Source organism: Xyrauchen texanus, chromosome 34 (assembly GCF_025860055.1).
Source record: "Xyrauchen texanus isolate HMW12.3.18 chromosome 34, RBS_HiC_50CHRs, whole genome shotgun sequence".
Lineage (NCBI taxonomy): Eukaryota > Metazoa > Chordata > Actinopteri > Cypriniformes > Catostomidae > Xyrauchen > Xyrauchen texanus.
The window spans coordinates 12588195-12608290 of NC_068309.1; the positions used below are offsets into that span (position 1 = coordinate 12588195).

A 20096-nucleotide genomic window follows, 5' to 3' on the forward strand; every position below is an offset into this window, starting at 1 on the left:
TTATTCCATAGTTTAGGAGCCAAATATGAAAAGGATCTTCCTCCTTTGTGGATTTTGATATTCTAGGAACTATTAATAGGCCAGAATTTTGCGATCTTAATGAACGTGTTGGAATATAGCGTGTTAGAAGATCACTTAAGTACAGTGGAGCTAGACCATTCAAAGCTTTGTAACGTAGATAACAGAATTTTAAAATCAATACGTAAATTTAACAGGTAGCCAATGTAGCGATGATAAAATGGGGCTAATATGATCATATTTCTTGGTTCTCGCCAGCACTCTGGCTGCTGCATTTTGAACCAATTGAAGTTTATTTATTGATCTTGCTGGACATCCTCCCAGTAATGCATTACAATAATCTAGTCTTGAGGTCATGAACGCATGAATTAGTTTTTCGGCATCAGCAACCGAGAGCATGTGCCTTAATTTAGCAATATTTCTTAGGTGGAAGAATGCTGTTCTACAAACATTTGTAATTTGATTTTCAAAGGACAGATTTGTATCAAATATAACACCTAAGTTCTTTGTTGTTGAAGATGATGTAACGGTACATCCATCTAGAGTCAAATTATATTTTAGTGGCTTATTTTTAGAGCTTTTTGGTCCAATAATTAGAACCTCTGTTTTGTCAGAATTGAGTAGAAGGAAATTTCTGGCCATCCAATCTTTTATTTCATTGATACACTCTGTTAATTTTGATAATTGTGAAATCTCATCAGGTTTTGAAGAAATATAAAGTTGTGTATCAGTCAGCATAGCAGTGGAAACTTATTCCACGATTCCTGATAATATCTCCCAGGGGAAGCATATACATGGAGAAAAGCAGAGGCCCTAAAACTGATCCCTGTGGCACTCCATATTTTACTTTTGTTTGGTTTGACAATTCCTCATTTACATAGACAAAGTGGTAACGGTCTGCTAAATATGACCTAAACCATGCTAATGCCACTCCACAAATTCCAACATAATTCTCCAGCCTATTCAAGAGAATGTCGTGATCTATCGTGTCGAATGCAGCACTAAGATCTAAAAGCACTAGAAGAGAAATGCTGCCGCGATCAGATGATAAGAGCAAGTCATTTGTAACTCTGATAAGTGCAGTCTCTGTACTGTGATGAGGCCTAAATCCAGATTGAAATTCTTCATATACAGTGAGGAAAATAAGTATTTGAACACCCTGCTATTTTGCAAGTTCTCCCACTTGGAAATCATGGAGGGGTCTGAAATTGTCATCATAGGTGCATGTCCATTGTGAGAGACATAATCTAAAAAAAAAAATCCAGAAATCACAATATATGATTTTTTAACTATTTTTTTGTATGATACAGCTGCAAATAAGTATTTGAACACCTGTCTATCAGCTAGAATTCTGACCCTCAAAGACCTGTTAGTCTGCCTTTAAAATGTCCACCTCCACTCCATTTATTATCCTAAATTAGATGCACCTATTTGAGGTCATTAGGTGCATAAAGACACCTGTCCACCCCATACAATCAGTAAGAATCCAACTACTAACATGACCAAGACCAAAGAGCTGTCCAAAGACACTAGAGACAAAATTGTACACCTCCACAAGGCTGGAAAGGGCTACGGGAAATTGCCAAGCAGCTTGGTGAAAAAAGGTCCACTGTTGGAGCAATCATTAGAAAATGGAAGAAGCTAAACATGACTGTCAATCTCCCTCGGACTGGGGCTCCATGCAAGATCTCACCTCGTGGGGTCTCAATGATCCTAAGAAAGGTGAGAAATCAGCCCAGAACTACACGGGAGGAGCTGGTCAATGACCTGAAAAGAGCTGGGACCACCGTTTCCAAGGTTACTGTTGGTAATACACTAAGACGTCATGCTTTGAAATCATGCATGGCACGGAAGGTTCCCCTGCTTAAACCAGCACATGTCAAGGCCCGACTTAAGTTTGCCAATGACCATTTGGATGATCCAGAGGAGTCATGAGAGAAAGTCATGTGGTCAGATGAGACCAAAATAGAACTTTTTGGTCATAATTCCACTAACCGTGTTTGGAGGAAGAAGAATGATGAGTACCATCCCAAGAACACCATCCCTACTGTGAAGCATGGGGGTGGTAGCATCATGCTTTGGGGGTGTTTTTCTGCACATGGGACAGGGCTGACTGCACTGTATTAAGGAGAGGATGACCGGGGCCATGTATTGCGAGATTTTGGGGAACAACCTCCTTACCTCAGTTAGAGCATTGAAGATGGGTTGAGGCTGGGTCTTCCAACATGACAATGACCCGAAGCACACAGCCAGGATAACCAAGGAGTGGCTCTGTAAGAAGCATATCAAGGTTCTGGCGTGGCCTAGCCAGTCTCCAGACCTAAACCCAATAGAGAATCTTTGGAGGGAGCTCAAACTCCGTGTTTCTCAGCGACAGCCCAGAAACCTGACTGATCTAGAGAAGATCTGTGTGGAGGAGTGGGCCAAAATCCCTCCTGCAGTGTGTGCAAACCTGGTGAAAAACTACAGGAAACGTTTGACCTCTGTAATTGCAAACAAAGGCTACTGTACCAAATATTAACATTGATTTTCTCAGGTGTTCAAATACTTATTTGCAGCTGTATCATACAAATAAATAGTTAAAAAATCATACATTGTGATTTCTGGATTTTTTTTTTTAGATTATGTCTCTCACAGTGGACATGCACCTATGATGACAATTTCAGACCCCTCCATGATGTCTAAGTGGGAGAACTTGCAAAATAGCAGGGTGTTCAAATACTTATTTTCCTCACTGTATACTATTTTTCTGTAGAAATGAACATATTTGGGAGGATACTACCCTTTCTAGTATTTTTGACATAAACGGGAGATTTGAAATCGGTCTATAATTAGCAAGTTCTCCAGAATCAAGTTGTGGCTTCTTAATTAGCGGTTTGATAATTGCCATTTTAAAGTTTCTTGGGACATGTCCTAAGCATAGCGAGGAGTTAATGATATTAAGAAGAGGTTCTGATATTACAGGAGATACCTCTTTTAAGAGCTTAGTTGGTATTGGATCTAACAAACAAGTTGTGGCTTTTGATGTTTCGATAAGTTTTGTTAGCTCTTCATGACCTATGATAGCGAAGGATTGAAGATGCACATGAGGGAAATTAGTCGACTCTGATTTCTGAGGTGCTATGACAGATGATTGCATAATTCCAATTTTATTTCTGATTATTTCAATTTTATCTGTAAAGAAATTCATGAAGTCATTACTCTTGAGGTGTGGCGTAATATCTGGTTCGGTTGAGGCTTTATTCCTAACCAATTTAGCCACAGTACTGAATAAACATCTAGGATTGTTGTGGTTATTTTCTATGAGTTTACTAAAATATGCTGACCTGGCAGCTTTTAGTGCGTGTTTGTAGCTACAGACACTATCCTTCCATGCACCCTGAAATACTTCTAATTTTGTATTTTTCCACATACGCTCCATTTTCCGAGCTGCTCTCTTGAGAGCATGAGTGTGATCATTGTACCATGGTGCAGGGCTTATTTTTTTATTTTTTTTAATCGAAGTGGGGCGACAACATCAAGGGTGCTAGAAGACTGCATTTAAATTTTTTGTTATTTCATCAAGTTCTTCTGGGCTTTGCGGTTTATTGAGTATATGAGATAGATCTGGAAGAGTATTAGTGAAGCTATCTTTAGTGGTCGAAAGAATAGTTCTACCTAAGCGATAAGCGTGGTGTAGATTGAGTAACAGTAGCTGATCGCAGCATACAAGAGACGAGGCAATGATCCGAGATGTCATCGCTCTGCTGCAGAATTTCTATATTATCAACATCAACTCCATATGAAAGAATTAAATCTAGCGTATGATTATGGCGATGAGTTGGTCCTGTTACATTTTGTCTGACTCGAGAGAGTTGAGAATATCGATAAATGCTAATCCCAATGTATCATTTTCATTATCTATGTGAATGTTGAAGTCACCAACAATTAAGGCTCTATCTACAGTAACTACAAGATCTGATAGAAAATTTGAAAATTCACTAAGGAAATCTGAATAAGGCCGGGTGATCTATACACTGTAGCAAGGGTAAAGGACGACAGAGATTTTTTATTTATATTTGTATTTGACGGTGTCACATTAAGCATTATTAGTTCAAAAGACTTACATTTATATCCTGTCCTCTGAGTAACACCAAAAACTTCACTGTAAATTGTAGCAACACCTCCTCCTCGGCCCTTCAGGCGAGGCTCATGTTTATAACAATAACCTGGGGAGTAGATTCATTTAAACTAATATATTCATCCAGTTTAAGCCAGGTTTCAGTCAAACAGAGCGCATCCAATCTATGATCTGTAATCATTTCATTGACAATTAGTGCTTTGGTAGCAAGAGATCTAATGTTTAGTAGCCCTATTTTTATATGATGTTTATTTTTAATTTGTTTGTTTTGTTCAAGTTTGACCTTAATCAAATTTTTTCTAAATGATTTAGTGAGGGTATTGTGTTTGGTAGTTCGGGGAACAGACACAGTCTCTATGAGATATCTAGGTGATACTGTCTCTATGTGTTGTAGTTTATGTGACCTGTGTCACATAAACTACAAGATGGAGCCAAGATGGAGCCTTGAGGGAGGCCATATTTCAGTGTAACAGAGGAGCATGAATAGTTTCCAATGTTCACAGAAAATTACCTATCATGGAGATATGAATCAAACCACTTCAGTGCAGTCCCTCGGATGCCAATATCACACTCCATGCGGTCCAAGAGAATCGAGTCCAAGTGATCGACAGTGTTGAATGCTGCACTGTGGTCTAACATAATTAACACTACAGCCATCCCCGAGTCAACGGCTACTAGTAAATCATTTGTAACTTTTAACAGGGCAGTCTCTGTGTGGTGACCGTTCTAAATCCAGACTGGAATATGTCTAGGATGTCATTTTCTGATTAAAAAAAAAAATCTTTTCTAAAACACTTTTGATAAAAAGTGTTATTTTGAGATTGTACGAAAGTGTTCCAGCACTGTGGGGTTGAAACCTGTTTTATTTTATTAAAGGATGAGCCACTGCTTGTTTAAAACAGGGCGGGACAATACCACTAATCAAAGAGCTGTTTACAAAGGACTGAACACTAAGTAGTTTTTTAAGTAGTCTGGTTCAGTGTCTAGCTTTAGTTACTACTAATCATCTCAAGGAAACTATGCCATGATTTATTGAGCACTTTGAACAATTCAGAATTTGCTCTGGGTTGTTTCCAGTGCATTGCTAAGATGTTCTAAGTGGAATTTACTATAAATCTCCACTTTCACATTCACATTCTTATTTTGTTTTTGGCGATTCACATTCGTTGTGTATATTAGCACCTACTGGTCAGAGAGGAGATTTTATAGTAAAAAAGGACTGAAATATTGAATGTTTTCTCGCCCACACCTATCATATCACTTCTGAAATCACAAATGTAACCATTTTGAGTTGAGTATTACTTTAATGCTGCCTTTATATGCTTTTTGGACCTTCAAAGTTCTGACCACCATTTTCATTTGCTTTGTATGAAACTACAGAGCTGAGATATTTTTCTAAAAATCTTTGATTTTGTTCAGCTGAAGAAAGAAAGTCGTACACATCTGGGATGGCATGAGAGTGAGTAAATAATGAGAATTTTCATTGTTGGGTGAACTATATCTTTAACATACACTTTTGACAATAAAAGTAAGGCCTGCAATTAATGTCCTAATCCTGTTTCTATAAAATTTGAAAAGATTACAAATCATTTGATTTATTCAGGATGCATGTCAGCTAAACATAAATGGATCCAGAAGCCCTTGAATGAACGGCACAGAACACAAAAATGACATTGATTTCTGAAATCATTTCAAATGAGTTTATTGTTTTGATTTAGAGGATCTATGAAAGAGTTAATAAGATTTGGTCAGCAAAATGGCTCATTCAGTAAGCATGATTATGAAAGTGTTCTGTTTCAAATCCTCTTGTTAAAACAAGGATCAGGGTTTGTGTTTCTACAAAAGCAACTCAACATCTGTAGTTACTAAAGTGAAACACTTCAAAATGCAGTAACTTGATGAAGGATGGCGCCAACAGATGCTACAGATTAAACTGAACTGGAGCGATGATGTCATTATGTTACAATGTCATTGTGTTACAAATTTGCTCTGTGTGGTAGAATGGGGAGTCTGTATGTTTCCGGAATCGACTCGGCAGAGGGGCCATGTCCTATTTCCACTCTTGAGACCCCTTAAAGAACATAATATAACCAGACACATGGGGAAAGTGCTCGCTTCTCTCATATGAGAGCGTAAACTGATAATATTACAATCCAGCTGTGAAGGGAAAGAAATTTAAGAACAAAAGCTTTATACAAAGTCTATGAATATTGAACAAAACCTATAAACATGAATTGTTTCTGGAGCCCTGACAACAGATAATTAGACAGAACACAATAAACAAAGAAATGCTTTTATTAAAGCTGAAAAAATGTATAATACAATTCTTTTTACAAAGTATTTACACAGTAAATGGATCATTAAAAACAATAACAAAAGAAAGAATTGATTACATGACATACAGAGCATTATAATAACAGGATGAAAGGTGTACAATGTCCTTTGCTCAAAGCAATCACGTCCAGTGCTTTGTAAAGACTATGAGAATTTCATAGCTCCACTATGCAGAAAGTTTTTTGTAATTATTTAACACTTGATCTGAAAAGAGACTGAAACAACAGCATCAGTGGCCTGCACTGGAACATACTACACATTATCACCATTTAAGAACAGGTTTAAGTCATCTTCCAGACTTAAAGGTCACATACTGGTAGCGTAAGAGTAATCCATATGACTCCAGTGGTTAAATCGATATCTTCAGGAGAAACATGATAGGTGTGGATGAGAAACAGATAAATATTTAACTCCTTTTTTTCTATAAATTCCCCTCCCTGCCCAGTAGATGGTGATATGCACAAAGAATGTGAATTGGGAAAAAAAGAAAGTGAAAGTGGAGATTTATTGTTAAAAAAGGACTTAAATATGTATCTGTTTCTCACGCACACCTATCATATTGCTTGTGAATATAAAGATTTAACCACTGGAGTCATGTGGATTACTTTTACACTACCTTTATATGCTTTTTGGATCCTCAAAGTTCTGGCCACTATTCACTTGAATAATATGGACCTACAGAGCTGAAATATTCTTCTTAAAATCATCATCCGGGATGCCATGAGCACAAGTATATGATAAGAGAATTTTCATTTATGGTGAACTATCCCATTAAGGCAGGCCTAAAGGGGCATTCACACTGAGAGCATATTGTGGTAGGTCCAAAGTCGCTGTACTTGCCAAGTATTGTAGGTCAAAAATACCTTGAGAGTGTTAACCATTCGTTTTATGGACTTACAGATATGTTTACTTTGGACTGAGAACTAATGACATGTTAGCACATATACATATGACATAAAAATATCCACTACTGTGTGGGGGCAAACACTACTGGAAAACAGGCCAGAATGGAAAGCCAAGCGACCAATTTGAGTCATTAGACTCAAATTATGAAATATTTGGCAGCGAAACTGTATTGTTCGAGGTTATTTATCTTCTATAAATGTTGTGGCACCTATATTTGTACCAAAAGTGCCTCCATATTAAAATGCTGGTGCAAGTATGTTCTTATGTAAGAAATGTTGACTGAAATTTAAAATATGGGCATTGATTTAAAACTACTATAATTTATATGATGGCACAATTTACAGTATTACTGAAGAAGAATGGCAGTTATATTTTCCTAAATTCTATCAACACTGGCAACAAAGTACACACATAATAAATAATCAAGTACACAATAAGTAAGAAAAGCATTTTAAGGCCAAAGTTTCCTGCTTTTCCTGAGAGGAGAGTTGTTGTGATTTCATTATGTTGCATTTGAGAATATTTAGCAACAATTTCAGGTTTCGTTCAAAAAGAAGTGGCACAGTAAACATGCTATAGCACCTTGAGTTATAGATGGAGCAGTTACACAGTACCTGCTCGAAATGACAGAAAACGGCTTTGTCTAGTGGTCAAACATGAAAATACTGCAATATCTGACACTCTACCTAAAAAATCCTGCAGTTCAATGATTGGTATGATCTTGATCAGAGGTGTAACTGTGTGGAGGGTACTAGTTCGGAGAAGAAAAAAAAGACCCCGGTGATGAATTTGAGATGAATTATGTCTAGCTGGGCACAGAATTTATCGATACAGGGATGCAGAGCAACTGAAGAAATCCATGCCGATGTAGCGTGGATATCCCTCTAGCACACGCACGTCCACTGGGTCAAACTTCCAGTACTGATTTCCTTTCAAGAAGTGTGCAAATCCTGTTGAGATATTTAGAATAAAGAGAAAATTAACTACTTTTTTTAAATATTTGACAACTTTGCTGTGTTGATATGATGTTAAATTATATTCAAGATGCATCCTTTAAAAACAGCCTGAAGAATGTGAGAGACAAGGTGAGTTGATATAATTTTGTTTATGTTGACGTATAGCTTACTTTGCAGAGTCAGCTATAAGTAAGCCATTTTTATGTTGGTTTAACTTAGAAGTATAACAATTTATCTATTTGGGTCTATCAAAACATTCTTCTGTTGGTTTGAGTGACCCATCCAGCTCTACACAGTAACATTGACTTGACCCATGATGTGAGTTTGGGGCAGGGGTAGGCTGAAAAGTAAATATAGCAGTCATTTCTACATTTAATAAGTTAGTATACGCTTGAAATTAAGTCAATTCTTCATCTGTAGAGCACTCATCTCAAACATGTAAACAAAATAATGCTCTATATTAAATGTAAATATTCTTTATGATTGCTTATCTTTACAATGCATCATCATGTATCAATCCTAAAATTGGAAATTGTGTCATTAATTTGCTAATTTGAGTACATTTCTCAAGTAAACGAAATGTGCATTTTACTTACATTTCAAAGCTGGTTTTCCCAGCATGTACCGGGCTTGAATAATTCATGAGCTTGAATGGTTTTACTGAATGAAAGTTGATTGACAAAATGTTTTATATATATATATATATATATATATATCTTTATTTGTAAATGGAAGTATAAAGTGTCATCAATATATTATTATTTTATTAGTGGCTTAAGGAGATCCAATAGGACTGATGGAGTTTGGTGCTGCTTGTAAGGTTAATTTAAGAAATAATCATTTGAAAAAGGTTTATCAGAGAAGATGTCTTTGTCATGTATGAAGAATATTTTGTTAATGAATTCTGTATTCATTTTTAATGCATACATGCTTTGTTGTGACACATGACCAGTTGTTTCAAACTGAACTCCAACTGTGCCCCTAAATACCCCCCATAAGACTGGATTAAATTCGGTCACTGATTAGTTCGGTGTTGCTGAGAGATATCTTTATTTAGATATATTGACAGTGCTGTGAAGGTTTGTTGTTTATTGTTTGTCATTGCACTTTAAACAACTTTGGTGCTTACATGGCATTACTGTCCATCCATCCAAATTCTTGTATATTTCCCTAAATGACTTAACACATTTAGTATTACTGGTAAAAATACCATTACCCTTAACTACCCTACAAAGGCTAAGCTCAGTAACTAACACTGAAACTGAGGGGAAAAAATGGCTCAAATTTGTGGATTTTGCAGTTGCTGCATTTTCTCTCAATGGTTTCACTGAATTTCAGCATATGAGACAAACTCATCTGTCAGAGACCTGTTTCAGTCATAACTCTATAATTCAGTCATAATTGCCCTACAGATGCAAAACACAATAAAATCATATTAACCAGAAAATTCAAACAGAAAGAATCATCATCATTTAATATTAGATTATTACTTCTTTAAGCAGTTCAATATAGGTCAAATTTTAGGATCTTAAGCTAATATGTTATTAATCCCTCCAAATATTTCCTTCCACTCCATCCTTGTTTTCCTCCTCGATATTATTTCTCTCCACTCCATTCTTGCATTCGTAGGAAACTGATTTGTATTTGTAATTTGTTTTAAGACTGTTATTCTAATTACTCTGTAAGTATATGGCTTTATTTTATTTCTTGTTAATGGAGGTTGTGTACCAATAATTAGGTTGTCAGGTCCCACTTCAATCTTATGATTACATACAATGTTTATCTGTTTATTTATTTCAATATGTTTTTAATATGGGGAATGTAAACTCAGCAAAAAAAGAAATGTCCCTTTTTCAGGACACTGTATTTCAAAGATAATTTTGTAAAAATCCAAATAACTTTACAGATCTTTATTGTAAAGGGTTTAAACAGGTTTTCCATGCTTGTTCAATGAACCATAAACAATTAACAATGCACCTGTGGAACAGTCAGTAAGACACTAACAGCTTACAGATGGTAGGCAATTAAGGTCACAGTTATAAAAACTTAGGACACTAAAGAGACCCTTCTGCTGACTCTGAAAAACACCCAAAAAAAGATGTCCAGGGTCACTGCTCATCTGCGTGAATGTGCCTTAGACATGCTCCATGGAGGCATGAGGACTGCAGATGTGGCCAGGGCAATAAATTGCAATGGCTGTACTGTGAGACACCTAAGACAGTGCTACAGGGAGACAGGAAGGACAGCTGATCGTCCTCGCAGTGGCAGACCACGTGAACCGTGTTCAGGGAACATTATTCCATTTCTGTTCGTCACATGTCTATGAAACTTGATCAGTTTATGTCTTACTTGTTGAATCTTTTTATGTTCATACAAATACTTACACATGTTATGTTTGCTGAAATTAAAAGCATATTGGGCCGTATGATCTTAACAATCAGACCATGTTATGCCAATTAAAGACATTAAATTAGTACTCTCCATGACTAAATATGTTTAAAAAAAAAGCACTGACATGCTAGTACATTTTTATAAACATGAATTCAGTGTAAAATGTACAACGAGTTTGAAAAATGTACTTGAGAATATCTAATTAAAGCCACCAAGAATTGTGTTTAGCCTTTACATGAAAATGTGGTGTTAAATGTACTAGCAATTTCTGTATGGAGTAAAAGTAAACCCCACATTTTTTTTTCAGTGTATCTGTACAACCAATGAAAGACAGGAGGAATTTTCTGGAATCGGTTTAAAAACAGTGGTTCTTTTTCAGTGACAGTTTCAGCTTTTAGCTTTAAGTGACAGTCATACCGTAACGGTCCTGGAAAGCAGCGTCTATGTCATTCGGTATGCCTCTCCAGTCCCTCATGCTGCGAGCGTGTGTTGTGTCTAGGCTGTTTTCCATCAGGTTGAAACGCCAGTAGCTTCCCGACTTGAAGAAGTAGGTCTTCTGGGCTTTGTCTTCTCCCCACGTGAGGGCCGCCTGGATGTCAGTCACTGTTAGACCCAGCCGCTGTACTGAATCTGGGCCAGTGATCTGCCGCTCTGCATCAAACACCCAGTAAATCTGGCCTACAGAGGGATTAGTGGGTGAGAGACACTAAGAACATGCATACAGACCAGATGCGCTTGGTTTTGAAATAGATCATAAATTGTGAAAGACATAACATTGGATTGAGCTTGTCAGTTTGGTAAACAGATACCACTCATGTGTAAAGCACAAAATTAAATGGGCCTCATTCATGAAAGATGACCAGAACAAAGAACTTCATGTATATCGATCATAAATCCACTCTTATGTAAATTGTTGAGTTGAATTGAATGCAATAATCTACATAAAAATGGTTTAATGAACGATTTACACAAATTCATTATACTCATGTTTCACAAATGAGGCCCAATGTCTGATCATCATGGGTGGAGGAATATATTCATTATAGAATATGGAACAATGTCCATTTGTAAGTGGCACAATAATTTGATCAAATACTTGGCTATTGGTTATGGGAAAGTGAAATGCTTATATATTAATATATTATACTATATACTCCACCTTGCCTGTAAACCTAACATATATCTCATGATTCGGCATCCAAACATATATATACAAATATGCCTGACTCATATTCTTCAAAGACAAAGGACAACTGGCTCTAACAAGGACAGAAAGAGATGTGGAAGGCCACATGTACAACTAATATAAGTACATCAGAGTCTCTAGTTTGAGAAATAAATGCCTCACATGTCCTCAGATGACAGCTTCATTGAATTCTACCCGCTCAAGTCTCAGGGGTGCATGCCTTAGGTGAATTTAAATTTGTCTAAAAACAAAACTAGTTTCAAGCATTTAAGCATAAGCCCTTAATCCTTTAAGCTCTGAAAGTGTTTTTACAGATTTACTGTTTCAGTGGCATACCCAAAATTAAAACAAAGAGGGTCAAGTGTTTGGTATCATTCCATTTTTTTAATAATATAGACTATGATCAATTCTGAAACTCTGAAGATACTGCTAGGGGGAAAATTAATTTTTTCTTATTTTTCTGATTTAACATTTATATATATATATATATATATATATATATATATATATATATATATATATATATATATATATATATATATATATATATTATATAACATAGCTTTCGAAAAACTGCTTTTGTTTTGTTCTCAGCTTTTGTTTTGTTCTAAGTAATCCCAGTTCCCTGTATGTGAATATCAATGTTGTGTCGATAAAACAAAACAATCAAAAGTTATATTAGCATTACAAAAATGTCTTCAAACAAATAAAACATAATATTTGTGTACTAATAGAACTAAAAAAAAAAAAGAACTAATGATGCATGCAAATATAACAATGACTAAAGGTATGCTCTCTCTCTCTCTCCAAAGCATGCAGGGTTGAGGAAGGAGATCTCATTCAGTTCCATTCTGTGTCATTTGAGCCATCATCTAGTCTGCGTTATGTATTTGGCACCATCTAGTGGTGGAAATATGTAATTACAGTGAACTGTCCTCTCTGCCCATATTTGGATGACTTCCACCTCTGGATGCAGTTTTCAAAGTTACACTGTGTGTGGACTTTGAAAGATAATAAATTGGTATGTGATATTTTATGTTCTGTTGAATTTTAGTGAAGTTATAAGCTAAAACGGGGCAAATAAGCAACTCCTGTTTACATGTAACATGTATGTAAAAGACATAATTTTACTCGCTATTACTTGCTATATTTTTGCCTGTGGGTAAACAAAATAGGCTGGTTGTATTATACTCTTTAAGAGCTTGCCAAAAACATATGCCACATGGCTATTTGATGTTTTTACCGATTACAATAAAATGTGCAGTGCAGTTTTTTTTAATATAATTTAGAGAAATGGAAAACTTCTGAGTTGTCTGCAAATTTCAAAGCACTTTTTCAATGTTGGTCATAATGCCTCCATGTATTGTAAAGTTGAGCTTCTAAGCTTTCAAACGATACCTATTTTGTGTTGGTCAAGATTATAGTTAGTAATATTTTTATCATTCTTTTTTTCTTGAGGGCCGGGGCCCATCCGAACTTAAAGGTTTTTAAGATAATAAGAAACAAATAAGCTGGTAACACTTTACAATAAGGTTCTATTAGTGAACATGAGTAAATGCGTAACTAACTAATGTTAATTTATAAAGATACTAGATAAAAGATACAATTGTTCATTGTAGTTCATGTTAGTTCATAATGCATTAACTAATGTTAACATCAACAAGAAAGTGTTTAAATTAACATTAACCAAGATGCTGAAAACGTATTGTTAGCTTCTGTTAACTAATGTAGTTACTTAATGTTAACAAACACAAACAAACAAAATACAAGTGTTACCAATTAACCTTTGACTAGCGGTGTATTTTGAGATAAGTTACCTTGAAAGAACCAGATATTTCCAGACTTGTCCTCAAAAGCAGCATCAATGTTGTCTGGTATTCCTTTCCAGTGCCTGGATGCCAGAGCAGGATATCCAGCCTGGAGTTTACCATTACGGATCCGCCATACGTAACCTGACTTGAAGAAAAACAGCTCTCCTCGGATCATAGATACAGCATCGAAGTCTGTTTGGCAAGCATCAGGCTAGGAACATGAAAATGAGAGAGAGGAACAAAATCAATTCCCAAGATTTTTTTTTTTTTTTTTTACATTGATTATTTTTGTTGTTGTTGTACTGTACAGAAATAATTTTTACAGTACTTTTTATGAGTACTAATCGGAAAGCTTCAGTAATATCACACACACACCACTATGCTTTCAATCTCATTGGTTTCTGTGACTTTAGGTGGCCTCTCCTTCTTCTCTGTTTTCTCATCTGAGTGTTTTGACCCATATAGAGACTGTATGCCCCGCTTGTCATCCTCACTCAGTTGGAGTGGGTAAGAAAATGAGTAAAAAGGAGACATCACTGCGCCTGATTCCATGGAGTGTTGCAATCCTAAAACATGACCAAACTCATGAGCAGCCACCTGGAGGAGGTCCGTACCTAGAGGAAATGTAAAAATATATTTTATTATAATTATTATTATTATTATTAAATATATTATTCTGAGTTACATACACTGTAACATTTATCAGTAATGTCCAGAATATGTAAAGGCATAGCTCATCCAAAAATGAATATTCTTTCATCATTTGCTCATCCTAATTGGTGTTGCAAACCCCTATGACTTACTTTCTTCTGTGGTAAACAAAAGAATATGTTAGGCAGAATGTTCTGTCTTTCCATACAATAAAAGTGAATGGCGACTGAGGCTGTTGTTCTGCCTAAAATATTCCCAGTGTTCCATAGAGGAAAGAAATTCATATGTGTTTAGAACATCACAAGGGTGAGTAAATGATGACGTTTGGGTGAACTATCCCTTTAAATAAAAGATGGTTCCCAGCTATTGCAGTTCCCTTGAACTCCTTCACTCACCCATACTGTTGCCCACTGTCCAAGACTCATCATAGTCAAAGTGAATATCTCCCTCCCTATATGTTCGAGGAAAGAAGGCATGGGCAAGAATTCCTCCTGGACCATCAAAAGGAAGATTGTCTCCATGCCAGTACCTGAATAGTCAAACTCAGTATTTTAGGCAAAGGACATTCTGTTTCCCTTATTCTAATTTCAATAAAGCGCACACTTCATTACATGACATGATTACTATAAATGAGGATGAGAATATGACCTGGCCAGTGCCATGACTAATATGCAGATATGTCATTCTTTAGTATATAGTGTAACAGTCACATCTCAGCATTTTTCTTGACTCCAGGAATCCAATTTAAGACTTGTTGCTTTTGGAAGGTAATGTATATTCCACTCTGGCTAAATGGAATTGAATAAACCAAAAAACATATTTTCCATTGTAAAAAAAGACAGAAAGGGAAAATTGCCCACAGAGCCTTGCTGGGTGAATAGATCTGTAAGTAAGAAAAGTCACTATTCTGAGAAAAACTGACCTACAAACAGATGGATGCTTGGTCCACTGCTATCCCACTGATTCAATCTGAGATTTACAGAACAGGCAGGCTTCATTGCATGGTCTGACCTCCATATTTCACTTTATGCATGATGGACATAGATATTTTCTTCTGCTTTGGAGAATATCGCTAACCCTTATTGGAGCTTCAAGCGTGTGTATATGAGAAACACAATAACTTTGTACAAATACATTAGTGTTTAGTAAGTGGCCGATTTCTATATAAGGAATCTAGGCACTCATTTTCCAAAAAAATGTAAATGCTACAACTCTGTAGGGAAAGTGCCACTGGCTTTAGCAAGGTCTCTACAGAAGGAAACAGAATATCCTCTCAAAAGAGATGTAGCATTTATATAGGTTTTGTGTGTATGTGCTGCATACTGTTTAACAAACACTTTTATCACAAAGGCTTTTAAGATTCTTGTCTGCATGCCAAATGGGTGCATATGTTCTACAGAGGAAATAAAAACATACCTCTAAGGCACTTTGTGGTAATAATCTGCTATAACAAAAGTCATGCTTTTAGGGTTTTCCAAAATTAACCCTCGGCAAGCGCCAAATGCAAGCAGAAGTTGGCTTTGAAGAGTAAATTAAAGAGTAAGTTACTCACCAGTTGTCTGCTAACTTAATTAAGATCTGCAACATTACGAGGTTTATATCTAATTTAAAGAACGAAAGTCTGACCCTGAGCGAATCAAAGGCTTAAAAACCATCTACTTAAAGGAGTAGTTGACACAAAAATGAAAATTATTTCATCATTTACTCCTTTTACTGTTCCAAACCCTTATAACTTTCTCTCTTTAATGGAACACAAAAAAAGATATTAGGCAGGATGACAGCCTCAGTCACCATTTAGACAATATGGACAAAAGATGCAATGGAAGTGAATGGTGAATCTCGTTTTGTGTTCAGTAGAAAAAAAGAAAGTTGTATGGGTTTACATGATGGTGAGTAAATGATTCATTTTTTGGGTGAACTATCTCTTTAAGTAGATGGTTGTTAATATATTGAATATAATATATATTTTAATAAAATAATGCAAAGTACAGTTTAATGGCCAGTAGGAAATATTTATGGCTGGCAAATTCAATTCAATTCCCAGGAGTTGCAAAAAGTTCATTTTGGAACACAAATCCTTTGCTACAATCAGGTTATTTTGTATTTATTTTTTTAAGAAAAAAACATTAAAACTGCAGAATTTAGAGCAACAGTTTTGCATGGCCACATGCTAAACATAACAGAAACCTGTGAACTAAACCCCACAGGTGTGCTGAGTAATGGCACTTCTTTCTCTCATTCTCTCTATCCTCTTACCATGGCAATGTATAAAGCAACATGCATGTATATATGGATGTGTACAGTGTCTATAATCCTAAACCAACACCCACTCTAATATCCGGCTTGTAGAAGAGATGAAAGCATCTGTGTTTGTCTAGTGAAGTGGAAACTTTTCCTCTTTGTTTCAATGAACATGTCCATCAAAATGTTTCACATTTTTAATGCACATTTCTGAAAATTTGACTAAAGAAAATTCGAAACATTGGATGTTTCCATGAATTGTAAATGCCCATTATCATGAGGGAACCCACCTTTTTTGTCACCTTTGCTTTGGGGAGACTTGTATTATTTGTTATAAAGCAATTGTACATTTTGATATTAAATGGTGCCAGGAGACACTGCAGAATTAATGCATTAGCTCAAATAATGAGGGCTCAAATGGCTATTCCCATTCGCCGACAGCCTCCATAACTGGGAGCACCCATGCTAAAAAAAGGTTCTGGTGGATTGTGAGGATCCACTTTAACTATGATCCATGAATGAAACTACAGAGTGCTTGGAGAAGCACTTTGAAATAGAAGACATTTATGTACTATGAAAATATTTTTTAACTTTCAGCACAAAAATCCCACCCCAGTCCAAAACGACAATTTATTGAAAGTAAGCTGCAAAAAGAGGCTGAAGTTTGTTTTTAATAAAGTCCCTGATCATTCAGGTTCTACATTTGTATAATTGAAATGATTGCTTTCAGGCCGGACCAAACATGCAAAGAGGTTAGCCAATTAAAACAAAGTGGCTTGTTAATTTCAGAAAGTCAGAAAGATGGAGGAAAATGGTCATGTAAAACTAAAGAGGACCTCAGATTTAATTTCCATCTATAAAATGTTTCAAATATTTTATTTGTAACTTTCTGAATTTTTTTTTTTTTTTAACTCTACCAACAATGTTTGTCCAATTTGTACAAAATTGGATAAAATTATTTTGATTTGTCAAATAACTTTCATTAGTTATACACCAATAAAAAGATTTGGGCATGGCCCAGATTAATTTATCAATCTACTGTATATCTTCTAAACACAAATTCAAAACTTAACGAAATTTGGTGAACGTGAAGACAAATTGAGGATGCACAACTAAAACACCATTTTAATTCTGCAACTGTTTTATCAAGGAAATTGGAACTTGGCGTGCATCTTCTTTGGTTCAAGTCCTAACATATCCTAAAAATATTGACAAATCAACAGCAGTCAATCAAAAGTCAGCATCTAATAACTTAAATTGCAAATGGCCAATGGTCATGAAACTTTTTTTATAAAATCATAAAAAACTATTACAAGGCGCCTTTAAAAACATGAGCAGACAAAGAGAGTGTCTTTTTACCTGTTGAAATCGATTATGATATCCGCCCGCCCACTGGTGATCTCTGTAAAGGTGAGAGAGGTGACGTCACTCCAGACCCGCAGCGCCTCTTGCAGCACATGTCTGACTTTCTCTAAACTCATCTGCCAAGGGGTGCGCATGATCCTGTAACACAAGCACAAGCACTCATAAACGGTCATTAAGGACCACCCTTGCGACTTTCATTTGCTCTCTGGTGCAATACCCTAATAATCCCCTTTATTTGAAAGTGTTTACTACGCTCCACGGTGGTTCCCTTATGAACTGAGGAACTTGTGTCTTTGGGACTGGATCTGGAACTGAATCTGGCTGTTTTGAAAAAACAAACAGAGTCTGAATGTTTGCCCAGTTGAGGATTAGACACAGTGCTCATTACTATTACACTCTCTGACCACAATTATAAAATAAATCTGATACATGATATTGTGACGGTGATGGCACCCCTATGTGGGTTCATTTAAGTACATAAGCTTTACAGAACTAGTATAAAATTCCAAGACTCTTTGTTACTTTGTCAACAGGCACTTTTGATCCAGAAGAATTTACAATACACAATAAAGTACATTTTTTAGAGACATCAACAACTCTCCACTTCTTAGGTTGCCTTAATCTTGAATCAGATCGTTGTAGTTTATGTTACCAGTCTACCACATGTCTACTGTACCATCACTCCACCTATGTTTCCTCCTTGAAAGCAAAAAAACAGACCCAGAGGAGTATTTTATTGCTCAGATTTGCTCTTAAAGCTCAGGAGACTTAATCATATTTGTATAAGATGTTGCTTCTAAAACACTAGGAGGTATACAAATAGAAACATGCCATATAGTAAGAGTATAAGAGCTGTAAAATGTATGTTAATTACATAGCCCAGAAAATGGGATCTTGGAAGAATTTGATGGGAAATGTGTGAGTTCATATTGAACTCTCTGACTTATTATAGCAGACTTTGGTATTTTGGTAAATTTGATCATAGTTTGTGGCACTGTTGAGAGCTAATTCTGTTTATGTTGTAAGTATTGTTAGCTGATCTAGTGTTAAGTGATCTAGTGGGGCGATTTCTCTTACCGGTCCAGCCCTGCCATGAACGAAGAATGTAGATGAACTTTTCCGGAAGTATATAGGGCCTTAATATCATAAGAGAGACAATGGCTATATTAAAGACATCTCATTTTAGATTTGTCTATCCTACGAGGACATAGATAAAAAAAAAAATTTTTATAGAACTGTGCCCTTAAATTGTGATCTGGTGCTCATACTCAAGCTCAAGCTACTGATTATTTATTTATATAATGCCAGGTTTTAGCAATGTTGTTTATTCGAATATTACAGTTTGTAGGGTTTACTACTCAAAGAGATGCATTATAAAACTTGCTGAGTGATGAAGGCATGTATGCTTATTTTCACAAGTGGAATCCCCACTGAGCACATTTAAATTAGTGGACCGCAAGTCTGTATCATGTTCCACAAAGCTTCCCTCTGGTACATTTCTTTAAATAATTAAATATCTTAAACCACCACATCTGAAGTATTGTGGAGATCCCATCCTGCAGCTATAATGACTGGTATCTCTGTGCTGTTTCATGCTTGGACACCTCCATAGTCATTATTAGCTCTGTGGGATAGGGATCACTCTAGGGCTACAGGTTGGAGCCACAAACTGTTTCAGATCGGGGGCCCTCTGCAGTCTGCAAGCCCAGACAGGAGCTGTGACAGCGGGATAGAGCCCAGTGTGGTAGTCTGTGGCTTTAAACATTTTTTCTGCTATTTTGTGGATCCAATTAGAGAATTCCTCCCTATCTGCTCATCTTTAACCAAGGTTAAGTTCGTAAATCCTGACTCCAACTGTCTACTGCCATCAAAGAAAACATTTGAACTTAGAACAGGTTTAAAAAAAATTCTGACCCTGTAAAACAGTGGTTCTACACTGGTGGGTTTGTTCTGATAGGGTTGCAGACTGAAGGGGAAATGCAAATAAAATGCAACTATATACTCCTACATAGTTAGCATGGTAAAATACTGTACAGTAATTAGGCTGATCAAACTTTAAAAGGGATGAGAAAATATCAGACATTAAAGGTCGTCCAATCAAACTCTAAAAATTTTTT

General features: G+C 36.1%; 1 protein-coding gene across 1 annotated transcript in view; it reads right to left on the minus strand.

The window, feature by feature from the left end:
• Positions 1-6319: 6319 nt before the first annotated feature.
• mmp11b (matrix metallopeptidase 11b) overlaps positions 6320-20096 on the minus strand; it is a 29530-nt gene continuing 15753 nt past the window's right edge. Inside the window, exons 3-8 of the mRNA XM_052104492.1 lie at positions 17974-18117; positions 14769-14902; positions 14098-14336; positions 13729-13933; positions 11143-11403; positions 6320-8328 (exon numbers count right to left, since the gene is read on the minus strand). Coding sequence (XP_051960452.1) covers positions 8201-8328; positions 11143-11403; positions 13729-13933; positions 14098-14336; positions 14769-14902; positions 17974-18117 — 1111 coding nt within the window. The 3' untranslated portion in view covers positions 6320-8200. The remainder of the gene's footprint in view (positions 8329-11142; positions 11404-13728; positions 13934-14097; positions 14337-14768; positions 14903-17973; positions 18118-20096) is intronic.